Genomic DNA, 18061 nt, shown 5'->3' on the forward strand with positions numbered 1-18061 from the left:
ACCTTTTTACGCCAAAAGAAAACACTTACCTTCATAATCAAACTGGTACTGTTCAACAAAGAATTTACATCCTTTATCTAGCTCTTGATCTTATCGTTAGCAACATGTCATCTAGCCGTATTTGTGGTAGCTATGCAAGGGGGTAAACTCCATTCTGAGGCGCAAGCGGAAGTAATGATACACTGCTTTGCGGCAGAAGGGAAGATGCGTGACGTCATGTGAAAAGGGCCTATAGCAGTAACGTAAATGATTAACATGATTTCACCTGCAGCTGACTGGACAGATGTAATATTTCTTATGGCTCAATGACACATTTGGATTAACGATATTGACTTACAGCAATAGTTTACTTTCTCTTATTTAAAAGGTTGCGGTGGAACGTAACAATGTTGCAAACTGCATTGAACTTACAGTCAGATAGAATGCTGTAATAAAGATCCATAGAAGGGAAGGAAGGAGGCGGGAACCGGCGGACATTCAAACATTAAACATTAAAGTACAACTTTAATTAAACAAACAATAAACACGGAAGTAAAGACAAACAAACTTATGCCATAAAACAAACACAAACTTAACACAATGTCCAGGTCCTCTCTCATCAACAGTCCTGCCGGTCCTCCTTTTAAGCTCCCAATCTCCTCCGTGAGAGATGCGGCACCGGCCCCGCGTCACGGCTCCCCTCCCGCCTTCCTCACCACAAATGCTATTTGCAGTAACACGTAAGCATCCGTTTTGTCCACAAATACAACTTGTCATTGATAAATGCGAAAATTGCCCCACCCTTCAATACTCACTTATATTGGCGATCCACAGCGATCTACGACTATAGAGCACACGGTCTGAATCATACCCGATTTCATATCTAGATCACCATAGATCATTGACTGTGGGATAGTAAATGCGCAAACAACTGGCTGATATGATACATGAAGTGGGTTTTACTCTGCTATTGAACACAGGCAAGACTGTTTTGAACACTTACATCTTCTAAATATGGATTTTGTTAGTGCTTTGGAGCATATTAGTTTAAGCTATTGATTTCCTTTAAGCCAAGATATAAAAAATTATGAATATTTATTGTGATTGCAGTGTGTCTTTAACACGTGACAGCCACCACAAGTTTCTTCTCCATCTTTGCAGTCTCAGGACATTTCAAGCAACTGTAAAAGGCCTGCCTCTTCATTTGATTGGTTATTAAATAAATAGAGCAACAAGCTTCAAAATATAAAACCACGCCCACCAGGGTAAACAATTCAACCCGCTCCACTGACTTTGTATTGGGAAAGCCTCCTTCTTGTCATTCCTGAATTATAACAACTAATAACTGCTATATGACAAGGTATACAGTAAACAAGATAAAAACCCAGAACTAAATTTAAGCTGTTGACTCCCCAAATACCGATTGTTTAAGGACACAAAAGTAAAGCGTAACGTACTCTGTTATTAACGTAACCTCGGTTCCCTGAGATTTCCCCTATGGGAAAACTCCTTTTTCTCCGATGACTGAAGCTTTTCAATAGCGCAGTGAAAACTGCACGGCCACTGGTGTGAGAAAAGTTAAACTTTAAACCAATGGCAGCGAAGCTGCACGGACCGATGGCGATGGCACCCGCCAAAAGGGGCGGGGCGTATGGCTATATAAGCAGACGCATCGCCGTTGTGTCCTCAGGTTACTTCGACTGAAGCGACGACCATATGCAGCTTGTAGCACGGCCAGGAACGCAGTACTCGTTCCTGTTACGTTAGTAACCGAGTACGTTCCCTATCGATACTTCACTCGTACTGCGTAGCAGGACGCTATGGGGAACCAGTATAATCACGCCGTGCTACAAACGGAACGAAAAACACCAGTTAGTCCCGGAGCCTTGGCTCGAGGGACAGGGTATGGAGCAGGGAATCCCTGCTGAAGGCGGAAAAGACCAAGCTAATAGGTGGCCTAGTCCGGTTGATTGTCCCAACAGTGTGCTAGGTGCTGGTATGGTTTGAAAACCGAGGTCCAGCAGCCTAGTTTAAGTAGAAAGGACCCGGGCCTGGAGGGCCGGAATGTCCAGACTGTGGAATCTGGTAAATGTGGACGGCGAAGCCCAGCAGGCTACCACACAGATATCCTTTATGGAGACACCGCTAGACCAGGCCCAGGAAGAGGCAATACCTCTAGTGGAAAGGGCTCTAATTCCTGTGAGACATTGAAGGCCCACAGAAGAATATGCCAGCGCAATAGCCTCAACTATCCATTTAGACAGTCTATGCTTCGAGACCAGAGATCCTCTGGTGCGGTCAACGAAGCACACAAAAAGCTGATCCGACCGCCTGAAGGGGGCGGAACACTCAATGTAAAATTTTAACGCTCTGACTGGGCAGAGCAAGTTTAGCTCTGGGTCCCGCTCGGAGGAGGGAAGCGCAGAGAGCGTAATTGTGCTCTGAACGGAGTAGAGAGCACCTGAGGTACGTAACCATGCCTTGGTTTGAGGACAGCCTTGGAGTCGTTAGGCCCAAATTCAAGACAGTAGGGGCCCATGAATCGTCTGTGACGGGAGAACCAGTCCTCTGGGCGTATTTGCGAGAGGATCTGTTTCAGCGTAATCATTCTGAAACGCCGTTTCATAAGGGCGTAGTTCAGATGTCTGAGATCAAGGATGGGGCGGAGGCTGCCGTTCTTCTTGAGTATGAGGAAGTAGCAGCTGTATAAGCCCGACTCGGTTTGGTCTGGAGGAACAGGTTCTATGTCTCTTTTGTCCAGTAAATTCCTTATTTCCTTGCGAAGAATGTGGGAATTCGTGCTCTGCACTCGAGTGGGGATGACCCCGCGGAATTGCAGGGGGTTGACAAGCAAACTGGAGTGAATATCCCTGAGATGTTATTTCCAGAACCCAATTTGAAACAACGGGGATGGCCCGCCCGGCCTTGGCCCGTGTGGCAAGAGGTTGGGTGCAATGAGGAGGTACGCCGCCTTTTGGGGGCTTGACTTCCGATAACAGTGGAAGAGGAAGATCATTATTTTTTTGACAATGTTTGTGTTTTATTGATTTTTTTGCTATGCGTTAGCACAGACCCTGCACTCACAACATGAAACAAAAACACCTTTTTGCCGGCACCCGGAACTGAATGGGGTGACTGGGCGGACACAAGAGCATTCTTTGGAGGAGGTCCAGCTGTAGCGGGACCTGTTCCCTTCCTCTTCCTCACATTGGTCTCAGGAAGGAGCCAGGGTCCAGCGTGATCTTAGGCCGGGATCCCTGTTGTTGCGGGTGTGGGAAGCATCTCCCTGAGCGGGAACGTTGGCATGTCTCAGCTCCCGTAGCCTTCTGAGCAGCAGGGGTTTTCACCGGCTGCTGAGTCGGGGTTGGCTTGGGGTGAGCTGCCGCAGGTCTGGATCCCGGTCTTTTAGGCAGGAAATGCTTCATAGCCTGAGAGGATTTCTGCGCTGCCGTGAAGCGTTCCGCGAAACCCTCCACCGCCGGTCCGAGGAGGCCGGTAGTAGAAATTGGATCATCGAGGAAGGGGACCTTGTCAGCTTATTTGATCTCTGTGAGCGTCAGCCACAGATGGCGCTTGAGCACTACGAGACTGGCCATGGATCTGCCTATCGCCTGGGCCATGGCCTTGGTGGTGTGTGGTGCTAGATCAGTTGCGCTCCGTAGCTCCCTGAAGAGCGTGGGGTCAGGACTGGACTCATCCATTCCTTGGAGGAGTTTGGCCTGGTACACCTGAAGCACTGCCATTGAGTGTAGTGCTGAAGCCACTTGGCCAGAGGACAAGAATGCGCGTCCAGCGAGGGCCGAGGTGGTTCTGCACGGCTAAGAGGGATGAGTTGCCTTCGCCGTCCATCCGATGGCCGTGAGCGGACACAGATGTGTGGCCACCGACTCATTGAGGGGACTTCTCGTGGCCTTTTTCCTCAGCGCCGTCAATTGAGGTGTGAGCGGAGGAAGAAGAAGGTCGTAGACAGGCCGAGTAGAGGGCGCGCCATGACTTTGTGAGTTCGCTGTGAACTTCCGGGAAGAACAGTGAAGTTCGTTGACGAGGGGCCTGACGGCGCCCCGGCAAGAACCATTTGTCCAGGCGGCTACGAGCGGGCTCCTCTGGGGGAGACCACTCCAAGCCCAGCTCTTCCACAGCTTTAGTGAGGTCCCGGAAGAGTTCAGAGTCAACACCCGGCGTGTGTCCCCTGTGTTCTGCAGACGGTATGAGGGCGGGGTCAGACACTGAGCCCATCAGCTCCTCCGCGTCTGAAGCCGCTAACGACATGGTGTTGATCAGGCTGGGAGAAACAAACCGGCGAGATATCTCTCTGTGGAGAAGGCGAGGCACGCAGTACGAGTGAAGTATCGATAGGGAACTTCATAGTCTCTTGTTACGGGACAAAAGGACTGTCACAGGAAAGCCGTTAAAGAGAGAGTTTATTAATCACACAGTGAAAAAACTAGCAGAAAAGGGGAACTTCAGGCACACAGCAGTGAACAAAAAGTAATCAAACTCCAGAAACTCGTCATGACAGCACAAGTAGCCTCAACATGGTGGGCAGAGGAAATTTCACCGTACAAAACCAAAAAGTCCAATTAGCTCTCTCTCGGTACAGCCTCACCGTGACAAGATGTGTGGTTTAAGAGTTGGATGGTGACTCCTGGGTGCATCACAAAACATACACTGATGAGACCAGGGGCCTGTACCATGAAGCTGGTTTAGGTGGCTAGCCAGCTATGTTTCAGTTTAGTTTGTGCCAACCTTGGGTTTTAGGTACCATGAGAGTAGCTCGGCTTTATTCGGTGTTCGTCACCATTGTATCTTACGCTGCACGGCTAACCTGCTCCTGGGCAGATTATGTTCTTGATTCAAGATCTCAGACTGAAGTTTGACCAATCAGCTGTGAGCAAAGAAACATATAGGTGACGTAACTGACTCACAGTGCGTGTTAGAATGGCTAGTTGTTTTAATACTGTTTAATAAAATAAAAATACTAATATAAAAATATATATTACAAATATAAAATCAAATATTGTTTACAATATAGGTAAAATCTGATTTTACAGATTTGCTGGCTTTCCCTTACACTCTTACATGAAATTCAATTTACTTACTTATATTCCACTTTTATTGTATCACGTGTATTTGCATTGCAGTTTTTACATTCTTGTCTGTGGTGCAGAACATCTAGAAACACTTTCGGTTTCACTGTATTAGGACATTTTTCTTTGTCCTGAACCGTAGTTTTTATTAAGGCTTCAATGAAATGACTGACCCTGGTTAATGGCGCAAAGACTAGTCTATTAAAGGTAGAGGCTTATGCATTCTGTTGTAAAAGCAGGCCGTTTTATTAAGTGTAATTCTTATATTTTCTTCCGCTTCTCTGTGTTGCAGAACACACTGCTATTTTATAATTCTGAGCTCCGTCTTCTTTCTGCAAGAAAAAAAAACGAGTTTTTATCATATCAGACTAAAAGGAGACCAACATGCAACCAGTCCGCGTTATTTTTTGGGCAACTTGTTTGACATGAACCATCAGTACACGGTGCATTTATTGATTTTAAACACGTAAGATGTCAGAGTTTACAATGCAGAAGCGGTGCGTGTCATTTGCCTGTGAAATTAGCCGTTTGCAGCTTTAACAAATTTGTACAGAAGTTCAGAATATATGAGAATGAACTTTATCTGCACGCAGCTCCTCTCATGTGTACTCGGAAGGGAAATGATGAAGCAGATGTAAGGTTAACTTTCTTGCTTCTGCTGCCTGAATGGATGTTTTTTGTCCGCGCGCAGGTTAAAATTGCAATATGCGGGAGCTTCAATGAACATTTGTTGTGATATTTCTGTACCCATGCCTTACATAAAAAAAGTTGCCCGCAAGGACACGGACCCCTTGTAGTTCCACCGAGGACCCTGCGGATCCTGTTTGCCCTACAGCACTACAGTAAATGTGTGTACTATATAGTCGTTTAACTTGCGCATTAACGCAATCAGCAGTGTTTCTGAAACACTTCTCTCTTGCGTAGACAGTAGAAACATATCAGTCCAATTCATGTTTGTGTTCATATTGTGGAAATCGCTTTATCCATTTATAATGCGATTGGTTTGGCCATGCTGACATCACTCGTTCATGTGCACGTGCACGCGCTTGCAAACTAATCTTAGCTTCAGGATCAAAGCTTGAGTTGACAAAGAAACTCCATGAGCTGCTTCATGGTACCAACAAAGCTTGATCACGTTGGTTTGGTTTTGTCAACCCAAAACTAATCCAACTACCCTGAGTTTGTTCAGCTACATTCATTGTACAGGCCCCAGTACTCCATGAGATTAGCCTCATATGTCACAACGAGTGAATGGAGGAGAGATGCATAAATAGGGCAAACAGAAATGAGTGACAGGTGTGGGTAATGATCAGTGAAAATCATTGAAGTCAAATCATTGAAAAATGAGGCACACGTGTGATGATTGAGCATGTGGCACCCATAAACAAAACAAATAAAATAATAAATAAAACACAACCAAGACAGAATGTAAAATCACATTTCTTTATAATGATTAGACCTAGTTAGTGCTGAAATGTAATAATGACTAATATACTAACTGTAACACTATGTCTGCAATATCTAAACTATTGATTACATTTTTATGTAAGCATTCATTTTATTAGAAGTTATAATAGCATCTAATGTTTAAACAGTGAATGCCTATTGCCAAAACAGCAAGGAGCAGCTGCTTTAATCTCTAGAGGGCATGTTACATTAATATATTAATCATCTTAATCAATCTTTATAAAGTAGAAAATGATTGGTACACAAACATCTTTTATGAACCTGCATGACTTTGCTCATGCTTTACCCTGTGAGGTCATGCATATTAACACTATATAAAAACAGCCATTACAGAATCGAGTCCATTACATTTTGCAGCTGCAGATGAACTCAATCTTTGGGATGCATTTGTTTCTATACACACTCCTGCATTTCTATCACCTTAAGGCAGAGGACACTCTTTGCCGAATGATGGGAGACCCTAACTACCCGCTGCTGTCTATGGATGGAGACATAACTATTGGAGCAGTTTTGCCAGTCCACACTAAAGAAACATTGCATTCATTTGAGTTTACACAGAAACCTAAACCTCTGTCATGCTCCAGGTTTGTTATACTGGAAATTATTCACAAAATGTAGAGGAGATAATGTTTTAAAAATTTTCTGTTTTAACCCGATGCTTTAATGTTTTTACAGTTTGAGTGTGAGAGATTTCAGACTGGCTCAAATAATACTTTTTGCAATTGAGGAGATTAACAAAAATGAAACTTTGCTCCCAAATGTTTCTATTGGCTATAAAATATATGATACATGTGGTTCAAGGCTGTCTTCTATGAGTGCAATTATGGCAGTGATGAATGGACAAGAGTTTGCAGCAGGTCAAATATGCATTGGACAGTCTCCTATACATGCTATCATTGGAGAAACAGAGTCTGCCACCACAGTGATTTTGTCCAGAACGACAGGACCCTTTAAAGTTCCAGTGGTAAGAGGCAATAACTGCAAAAGTTTAATTAAATACAGGACTGATGTTTTACTATTTCCAGTGTTTTCATTTTCAGATAAGTCACTCAGCTTCATGTGAATGTCTCAGTAATAGGAAAGATTTCCCCTCATTCTTCAGGACTGTTGCAAGTGATTATCATCAGAGCAGAGCACTTGCACTCTTGGTTAAACACTTAAGCTGGTCTTGGGTTGGAGCTGTAAACAGTGACAATGACTATGGAAACTATGGAATGGCCACATTTCTGAATGTCGCACAGGAAGAGGGGATTTGCATAGAGTACAGTGTGAAATTCTATCGAACAGAGGCTGAAAACTCCAGAAAGTGGTAAACACAATGAAACAAGGGACAGCGAAGGTGATTGTTGCATTTGTATCATTTTTTGAGATGGGATTACTTATCGACCAACTAAGTAAACAGAACATTACAGACCTTCAAATAATTGGGGTCGTAGGATGGTCAACTGCAAAGAATTACATCACTCCAAACACGTTTCGTGTAATGAAAGGTTCCCTGGGGTTTGCAGTGAGAAACAAATACATTGAAGGGTTTTCAGATTATGTTATTAAATCATTCTGGGACACAGCTTTACCATGCTTACAAAGATATGGGAATTCATATCAAGCTGATTTAAGTTGCAGCCGATATCAAGATGTGCTTGTACTGAGAAATTACAATGAAGATGTTCCTGAACATAGATATTTAAGTAATGTCTACAAAGCAGTTTATGCTGTGGCTTATGCTCTACACAGTCTACTCAAGTGCAAAGAACATGAAGTTTGTGCAAAGGCCCTGACAATACAACCACAGCAGGTAAACAAACTGTAAATGTATGGGAGAGGAAGGCATCCCCATTTTATTTGTGTTAAATAACCACAATGATCATTTCCAAATCTGTGCTTTAAGGTAGTTGAGGCTCTTAAAAAAGTCAATTTCACTGTAAAGTTTGGAGATCGTGTGTGGTTTGACAGCACTGGTGCTGTAGTAGCCCAGTATGAAATTGTGAACTGGCAGCAGGACTCTGATGGATCATTCCAGTTTAAAGCAGTCGGTTACTATGATGCCTCACTGCCCCCTGACCAGCGCTTTGTGCTTAACACTGAAAACATCATCTGGGCTGGAGGACAGCTGGAGGTAAATGACAATAGCCTGATTGTCTTACAGAGTTTTAGTTAAAATAAAAATAATACATACTTATATTGGGTGAAAAATATTTGACAGCTGACGTGACATCAACTCCTAAACAACAATGAAAAAGCAATTAGGATATACATTTTATGCATGTTAAAAAAATAAAATAAAATAAAATAAAAAACAAAATAAAATAAAATAAAAAACAAAATAAAATAATAAAATAAAATAAAATAATAAAATAAAATAAAATAAAATAAAATAAAATAAAATAAAATAAAATAAAATAAAATAATAAAATAAAATAAAATAAAATAAAATAAAATAAAATAAAATAAAATAAAATAAAATAAAATAAAATAATAAAATAAAATAAAATAAAATAAAATAAAATAAAATAAAATAAAATAAAATAAAATAAAATAAAATAAAATAATAAAATAAAATAATAAAATAAAATAAAATAAAATAAAATAAAATAAAATAAAATAAAATAAAATAAAATATAATTTCATTAACAATGTTGTTCATTTGTTTTTCATGTAGAAGCCAAAGTCTGTGTGCAGTGAGAGTTGTCCTCCAGGCACTAGGAAGGCTGTACAGAAAGGAAGACCTGTCTGCTGTTATGACTGTATTCCATGTGCAGATGGAGAAATGAGTAATGAGACAGGTACATTTCAGACCAAATCAAATATTCAAGGAACACTGGTTAGTTGTTCTTTTTGTGTTTTCCTTCTACTGTTCAGGATGCAGTTTCCTATCAATGGAGTTGATACTTTTTTCCCCTATGTCTCTAACTATAGTGATCACAACTTTCTTTTCAGATTCAAATAACTGCATGCAGTGTCCAGGGGAATTCTGGTCTAATGCTGAGAGAAATAAATGTGTTTTAAAGTCTGTAGAGTTTCTGTCATTCACAGAAGTTATGGGTATAGTGCTGGTCTTTTTCTCACTGTTTGGAGTAGGAATAACTGTACTGGTCACAGTTCTATTTTACAGTAAGAAGGACACCCCCATAGTAAAAGCCAACAACTCAGAGCTGAGCTTCCTGCTGCTCTTCTCATTGACTCTGTGTTTTCTCTGTTCACTTACTTTCATTGGTCGTCCCACTGAGTGGTCCTGTATGTTACGTCACACAGCGTTTGGGATCACTTTTGTCCTCTGTATCTCTTGTGTTCTGGGGAAAACATTAGTTGTGTTAATGGCCTTCAAGGCCACACTTCCAGGAAGTAATGTCATGAAATGGTTTGGGCCTCTTCAACAGAGACTCAGTGTTCTTTCATTTACATTTACACAGGTTCTTATCTGTGTGCTTTGGCTAACAATATCTCCTCCTTTTCCCTATAAAAATATGAAATATTATAAAGAGAAGATCATTCTTGAGTGCAGTCTGGGATCTACTGTTGGTTTCTGGGCTGTGTTGGGTTATATTGGTCTACTGGCTGTCTTGTGCTTCATTCTGGCTTTTCTGGCTCGGACGCTACCTGATAACTTCAATGAAGCTAAATTCATCACATTCAGTATGCTCATATTCTGTGCTGTGTGGATCACATTTATTCCAGCTTATGTCAGTTCTCCTGGAAAATTTACTGTGGCTGTGGAGATATTTGCCATTTTAGCTTCAAGCTTTGGTTTATTATTCTGCATATTTGCACCTAAATGTTACGTTATCTTGTTTAAACCTGAACAAAATACAAAGCAACATTTGATGGCAAAAACACAGTCTAAATCATATTAAAGTTTATTAAAATATAAAGTCATTTTATTTATTTATATTTTATAACAGTTAGAACAGTTAACAAATAAGTGTTTTGCCTTTAGGCTAATACTAGCTTAAGTTTTCCATTCAAATATCTGAACACATGCAGAACACTTTTGAATCCATGCATAATTCAGCCTGAAGGTGGCACTCTAATGTTGATCGGCAGGCTCTATAATCACACATATATATATACACCGCACAGGAAACTCAAATGTTTACAGGCTATTCGTTTTTTGGTTTTAAAATTTTTGTAAGTATATATAGGTTATATATGTTTTGGTGTCTAGAGTGTAGGTATTTTGTATTTTACTATTTATTAACAAAGTTTTTACAAAAGCACATTCAAACTGATAGATTTAAACTCCCCCTAATGTGATGCCGACTGCATTTTCATTAACCTCAGAGATCACGTGTGAAAACCTTTTAATTTGAAAGCTTTACCAATGCATTTCATTTAAATTAACATGGTTTTATACTATATTCATATTATTTTGCTAGAGTTATACCATACCTGTGTAGTTAAACTGTACAAAAATCTTAATCAATTTAAAAAATAAATGTCTACACCTTTACTAAAATAAACACCCTCATTATTCAACTCAATATTATTGCCCTTGGGATCTTCTACCACTTGGTATGTTCACAATATAATAATCTGCTGAACTGATGCAGACTGATGCCTTATACCCAGCTAGCCAAAATACGTGACTATTACATAACGTCAATGGGGGGCTAATGGGCTAATGGTTAGAGAGTCGGAATCATGACCATAATTTTGCCGGCTCGATTCTCAGGGCTGGCAGGTAACGACTGAGTTGCCCTTGAGCAAGGCACCTTACCCCTACTTGCTCCCCAGTCGCTGCAGTGATAGCTGCCCACTGCTCCGGGTGTACGTGTGTTCACGACTTTTGGTGTGGTGTGTGTTCACTAATCACTGGATGGGTTAAATCCAGAGGTCACATTTTGAGTATGGGTCACCATATCTGACAAATAGGTCACCTCACTTTAAAAATGTTCTTTTCAATGTTAAAACGTTGATGAGCCTTTTTAAAAACCTTATCTGAATGCTTATCAAATTTAAATTGTGCATCAATCTCTGTAAATAAATGTTTAAAAGATACCTCCTATTCAACTTCCTCTCCATGAACTAGCAAAGGTTCACAAAGTAACACATTTCTATAATTTTACAAATCCCAGACAATTTAACAAACTACTCTCTCCATGCACTTACAAAGCATAGATGTACAGTAAGAGGATTGGATTGGATTGGATTGAATTTATTGTCATTACACACATACAAGTACAGTTCAAGGAAATTAATTTTTAGAAGAAGATAAAGCATAACATGGGGGAGGTGAGGAGAAAAACATGTACACAATACACCATAGACAAGACTTGCAACAGGGATAAGTAATCCAGTTCCGACAAGCAGCCATCTGATCCTGCTGCCATGGTGGCGCCGTATACAGACCCGCTTGTCAGGCTGGCGGGTCAAAGCGACGGAGGCGATGGATCTGGGAATGGGTGACCGCCCTCGAGTGCGGCCTATGTTTGTGTGTGTGTGATAGTCTGTGCAGGTGTTTCAGTAGAATGGGGGAGGGACAAGAGCGTCTCTCCGTACTGCTCCACTCAGGGTTGAATTCCAGCACCAGCCTTGGCCAAGGCTGATACGGGGGTGTCGAAAAAGATAAGATTGATTGTTTAGTCTTGGGGCGAGCAACCGCATTCCATTTCCACGGCTACTCTCTTTGTCCATTTTGGTCTCCAACAATATCAATTTTCCTTTGCAAAGTCGTGAGCTTCTCCGTGATAGAATCCATATTGTGGTAATTAGTCTCATTTCCATAGCCGACCGCTCTTCCCACGACTTCCATCATAACGGGCAGCCGTGTGAGACTTTTGAGAGCTGTTACCGTTTTCTTAATTTCTCGATAACTAAGGGCACAGCCTAATCCAATCAGCATAATACCTGTTATCATGGTTCCGAATAGGTAGATATCTTCAATGTCCTCCACGGAAAGAGGAGCCAGACACACGATCCGCCATCCCTCCCAGGCGTCCATCGTGTAGCCAGCTGCGAACGTTCCGTCAGGGCAGACAGGTTCCCCCGAACCCAAGTTTTTGTCATCGAGAAGATCAGTGTCAATAGCGTTGAGAGACCAGTTCATCAGATCCATAATTTCAGTTGTAGAGCAGTGCAGAGATAATATCTCAATAGATGATACGAGACAAGACACGAGATCAGCAGGAAAAAAGGGGAGGACGGGAGCAAAAAAAATGCGACTGCCTCCGTTGAGAGAGCGAAGAGAGCCACTGGTCCTTAGCATATTACTTTTTTTGGCAGTGGAATGATGGTACTTTCTTTCCAGGCCTGAGGAACAACATTACAGTCAAACGGCAACTGAAAAAGCTGTCAACACTCACTTAAGCTGTGTTGCACATTCTCTCAGTACATTTCCCTTTATTCCATCCGCCTCCGTTGTCTTTTGGGGTTTGACTCGTGGTAAAACCTTTTCCACTGTCTTTTCCCTTATTACCATCATTTCCCCTATTATTAAGATCTGCATCACTCGGTGTAATGCCCTCCTATGTCCCATTTACAAAACTGCAATGCTGTACGCGGTATACAAAAAATTATAATAAAAAAACACAGCAGACTAGACCATAGGGCTTTTCGTTTGACACCACTATCGTGTATCGACGATACTCAGACATATAGGCGATAGCCAGGGCCAGACGGAATCTGCTGACTTTTTTTGTAATTCAATTCAATAGCGCAGTGAAAACTGCACGCTCATTGGTTGGAAAAAAGTAAAACTTTAAACCAATGGTAGCGGAGCTGCCGGACCAATGGCGATGGTACCCGCCAGAAAGGGCGGGGCTTACGGCTATATAAGCCGACGCTTCGCCGTAGGGTCCTCAGGTTACTTCGACTGAAGTGACAATAATGCAGCTCGTAGCACGGCAAGGAACGCAGTACTCGTTCCCGTATCTCAGGGAACCGAGGTTACGTAATCGAGTACGTTCCCTATCGATACTTCACTTGTACTGCATAGCAGGACGCTATGGGGAACCAGTATAATCACGGCGTGCTACAGATGGAACGAAAACACAGTTAGTCTCGGAGCCTTGGCTTGTAGACGGGGTAGAACAGGGAGTCCCTGAGAAGGCGGAGAAGGTCAAGCTAGAAGGTGGCCTAGTCCGGTTAATCGTCCCAAAAAATATTAGGTGCTGGTGTGGCTATAGAGCCAGGGCTCAGCAGCCTAATCCAAAGCAGAAAGGACCCGGGCCTGAAGGGCCGGGATGTCCAGACTGTAGAATCTTGTAAAAGTGGACGGCGAAGCCCAGCAGGCCGTCGCAAAGATATCCTCTATAGAGACACCGCTAGACCAGGCCCAGAAAGAGGCAATGCCTCTAGTAGAATGGGCTCTAACTCTCGTGGGACATTGAAGGCCCAAGGAAGAGTACTCCAGCGATATAGCCTCGACTATACATTTTGACAGTCTATGTTTCGAGACCGAAGACCCTCTGGTGTGGTCACTGAAGCACACAAAGAGTTGTTCCGACCGTCTGAATGGGGTGGAGCGCTCAATGTAGATTTTTAATGCTCTGACTGGGCAAAGCAGGTTAGGCTCTGGGTCCCGCTCGGAGGAGGGGAGAGCAGAGAGCGTAATAACCTGTGCTCTGAACGGAGTAGAGAGCACCTTAGGTACATAGCCATGCCTTGGTTTGAGGACGACCTTGGCGTCGTTAGGCCCAAATTCAAGACAGGATGGGCTCACAGAGAGAGCCTGTAGGTCGCCCACACGCTTCACCGATGCTAAAGCGAGAAGCAGAGCGGTCTTGAGCATTAAGGAACTGAGGTCCACAGATAGCAGAGGCTCAAAGGGAGGGCTCTTTAGAGTGGGATCCCAAGTGGGAACTGTAAGAGGGCGAGGGGGGTGTAGCCGTCTGGAGCCCTTCAAAAAACGAACGATGAGGTCGTTTTTGCCCACTCATTTTCCCTCGATGTGGGTATGTGAGGCTGAAATGGCTGCCACATAGACTTTGAGCGTGGAAGGGGCGCGGCCGTTATCTAACAACTCTTGCAAGAATGACAGTATCAGCGATATGTCACAGGACACCGGGTCAGCGCCGCGTGGTGTACACCAGGAGGCGAAGACAGACCATTTGAGGGCATAGAGATGTCTAGTGGACGGGGCTCTAGCCTGGGATATGGTGTTCAGAACGCCCTCGGGGAGGTCCGTAGGCTCTCGTCGAGAGGCCAAAGGTGTAGAGCCCACATCTCTGGCTGGGGGGGGGCATATCGTGTTCCCTGCCTGAGAGAGGAGGTCCTGCCTCAGGGTAATGGGCCACGGGGCTGCTACTAGCAGCTGAGAGAGATCTGCGACCCAAGGCTGGTTCTTCCACAAAGGGGCTACCAATAGCACTCGGTGCGCTTGATCCCTGATCCTCCTGATCGTCTGCTATAAGAGAGCGATCGTGGGAAAAGCATAGAGGAGCCGGTTGGGCCAAGTGTGGGCCAAGGCGTCCCTGCCCTTCGAAAAGTACGTTGGGCAATGAGTATTGTCTTCTGAGGCGAAAAGGTTGACTTCTGCCTTGCCGAAGATTTGCCAGATTCTCTGAACCGACATGGGGTGGAGCGGCCCTTCGTCCGAAGGAACGTTGCTCCGAGATAGCATATCTGCCCCCCGGTTCAGTCTGCCTGTAACGTGAGTTGCCCTTAGTGAGCACAGATTGGACTGGGCCCATTTCAAGAGGCGTAATACCAGGGAAAACAGGCGTCTTGAGGAGAGGCCTCCCTGGTGATTTATGTAAGATACCACCGTCATGCTGTTAATAAGACTAAGACGTGGCGATCCTTTAGCGCCGGCAGGAAGTTAGCGAAGAGCCAACCATACTGCCTTCATTTCCAGGTAGTTGATGTGGAGGCTTCTTTCCTGGTTCGACCAGTGGCCGAAGGCAGGTTCGCCGTTGCACAGAGCCCCCCAACCCGTGTTGGAGGTGTCTGCCGTGACCTTTTTCCGGCTGCACGTGGAGCCCAGGGGCATATCCTGCTCTAGCCAAAGGGGATCTTTCCACGAGGCTAGGGCAGTTACGCAGGCTTGGTTCACCAAAACGCCAAGCGTGTGGAGGAACTCTCGGCTTCAGCCAGTACTGGAGGGGGTGCATCCGGAGGATGCCCAGACTCAGCACCTGAGATGCAGAGGCCATAAGGCCCAGCATTTTCTGAAAATCCCCTGAGGGGGCGTGAAACCCCGGGTGTGAATGAGGCCGCAAGCCGTCGAATAGCCAGAGCTCGCTCTGGCGATATTCTGGCAGTCATTCGATTTGAGTCGAAGACTGCCCCCAGGAATGATATACGTTGGCTGGGGGACAGTGCACTCTTGGCAAGGTTGATCCTGAGGCCCAGGCATTTCAAATTTCAAAGCCAGTCGTCGAGGTAGTTCAGAATGCGGATTCCCTTCTGTCTGAGAGGGGAAAGAGCCGCATCCATGCACTTTGTGACAGTGCGGGGAGCTAGAGAGAGTCCGAATGGAACGACCATGTACTGATATGCAACCCCCTCATAGGCGAATCTCAAGAATCGTCTGTGACGGGGGGCTATCTGGATGTGGAAGTATGCGTCTTCCAGATCCAGAGAGAAGAACCAGTCCTCTGGGCATATTTGCGATAGGATCTGCTTCATCGTGATCATTCTGAAGCGCCGTTTCATAAGGGTGCGATTCAGATGTCTGAGATCGAGGATGGGGCGGAGGCCGCCGTCCTTCTTTGGTACGAGGAAGTATCGGCTGTAGAAGCCTGACTCGATTTGGTCTGGAGAAACCATTTCTATGGCTCCTTTGTCAAGTAAGTTCCTCAACTCCGTGCGCAGAACGTGTGAATTTGAGTTCTGTACTCGGGTGGGGACGACCCTGCAGAAGCGCGGGGGTCGACGAGCAAACTGGAGTGAATATCCTCGAGATATTATACCCAGAACCCAATCTGACACACCGGGGATGGCTCGCCAGGCCGCCAGTGGATGCTGATCTGTTCGGGTGAAGCAAACCAGGGAAAGCTTTCTCTCTGGAGAAGGCGAGGCATGCCAAGCGAACGTGAGCTTGCGCTTCCCCGAGCGCTTAGTTCCTCTACCCCACTGCTTCATTCGCACAGTGGCCTGTGCGGGCAGAGGCCGGGGGATCGAGGGGCGGAGTCACTTTCTGAAAAGAAAGTTATCCGCGAGCGCAGAGAGGAGCGACTCATACTCTCGCAGTGAGAGCATTCCGTCTTTTTGAGCGCGTCCTCAGCGTGGGAGAGACCCAAGCATGAGACGCACTCGTCGTGCCCGTCAGCGGCGTGCAGGAAGACCCCACACGAGTGACAGGGACGACACATCATTTGAAACAACGCCGGGAGAAATTGCTCTTAGCGTCGCCGGATAGCGGCAGGGAAAAGACTGTTGCTGAGTAGCGAAAACCGCTCGCTAGCGAAGCCGCCAACAGAATCCACCGGAAGCGAAGCCACTAAACGAAGCCGCTGAGCAGGAGGTCGAATCCGCTGCAGGTGCTCTCTCGACGGTGAAGTCAGTCAGTCTCGGGAAGCGAAGAAGAGTCGTTGCTGAAGGAGAAGAGATCTGAGGGCCCTACAGCGATGCGTCGGCTTATATAGCCGTAAGCCCCGCCCTTTCTGGCGGGTACCATCGCCATTGGTCCGGCAGCTCCGCTACCATTGGTTTAAAGTTTTACTTTTTTCCAACCAATGAGCAGGCAGTTTTCACTGCACTATTGAAATGCTTCAGTCATCGGAGAAAAAGGAGTTTTCCCACATAGCGTCCTGCTACGCAGTACGAGTGAAGTATCGATAGGGAAACTTTCGATAGGGATTTTAAGTGTTGAACTTTTCAATCAGCATCATCGAGGAAAAGTCTCTAAACATGTGACAATCAGGTAATTACATAACGGTCTTATTAACATAAAATAAATAGTTGACCCAACAAATCTGAGGTTTGGGGCTCAAATATAATCTCTGGTATTGAACTTGGCAATCAGCATCAAACATCATTGTTGAATATAGACCTACTTTTTTTATTTTACATGCAGAATTACATTTTTATAATGATGATCATACATGTAAACTGTGTTCACAGCTTTAAACTCTGATGATCTCATTCGTGTTTTTGACGACTTTAATGGATCTTTCAGTGATACGGTTTCAGCACATGAGATGAAGAAGAAAGGAATTAATGTGGAAAAAAACATAAACTTGTTCGCTCATTGCATTGTTGTGTGTGAGTTTGTTGCGTCTGATTAGGCAGCGCTTCTTAAACGCAAGTATAATGCGTACACTGTAAAAAAAACACTTAAAAAAACGAGCAAATGCATGGCAGCACAGGGTGCCAAACGTTTGCCATTAATGAAAATAACGGTAAAACCCCATGAACTGAAGTAACATGTTTACACAGCAACATGAAAAAAGAACATTGACCATACAGTACTATAAAATGTTTAAAACGTAATCGGAGATAACATATTTTGTCTGTATAATTGCAAATACATGCATAGACCATGAAATGTAATGGCATTATTTGACTGTAAGTTCATGCAAAATGTTTAAACCCTTATTAAATAAAACATGTTTTAACTGTAAATATAAAAACATGGTGTAGCAATTGTT

At 44.1% G+C, this 18061-nt stretch overlaps 1 protein-coding gene across 1 annotated transcript; it reads left to right on the forward strand.

The window, feature by feature from the left end:
- Positions 1-6914: 6914 nt before the first annotated feature.
- On the forward strand, positions 6915-10384 carry LOC306899592 (extracellular calcium-sensing receptor-like; the record flags this gene model as incomplete). The annotated part of the gene is given in 7 exon segments (XM_079465956.1): positions 6915-7117; positions 7209-7497; positions 7574-7829; positions 7832-8328; positions 8422-8649; positions 9193-9316; positions 9471-10384. Coding segments are annotated over 7 exon segments (2511 nt in total).
- Between the last annotated feature and the right edge of the window lie 7677 nt (positions 10385-18061).

The sequence above is a fragment of the Barbatula barbatula genome (assembly GCF_947034865.1).
Source record: "Barbatula barbatula genome assembly, chromosome: 10".
NCBI lineage: Eukaryota > Metazoa > Chordata > Actinopteri > Cypriniformes > Nemacheilidae > Barbatula > Barbatula barbatula.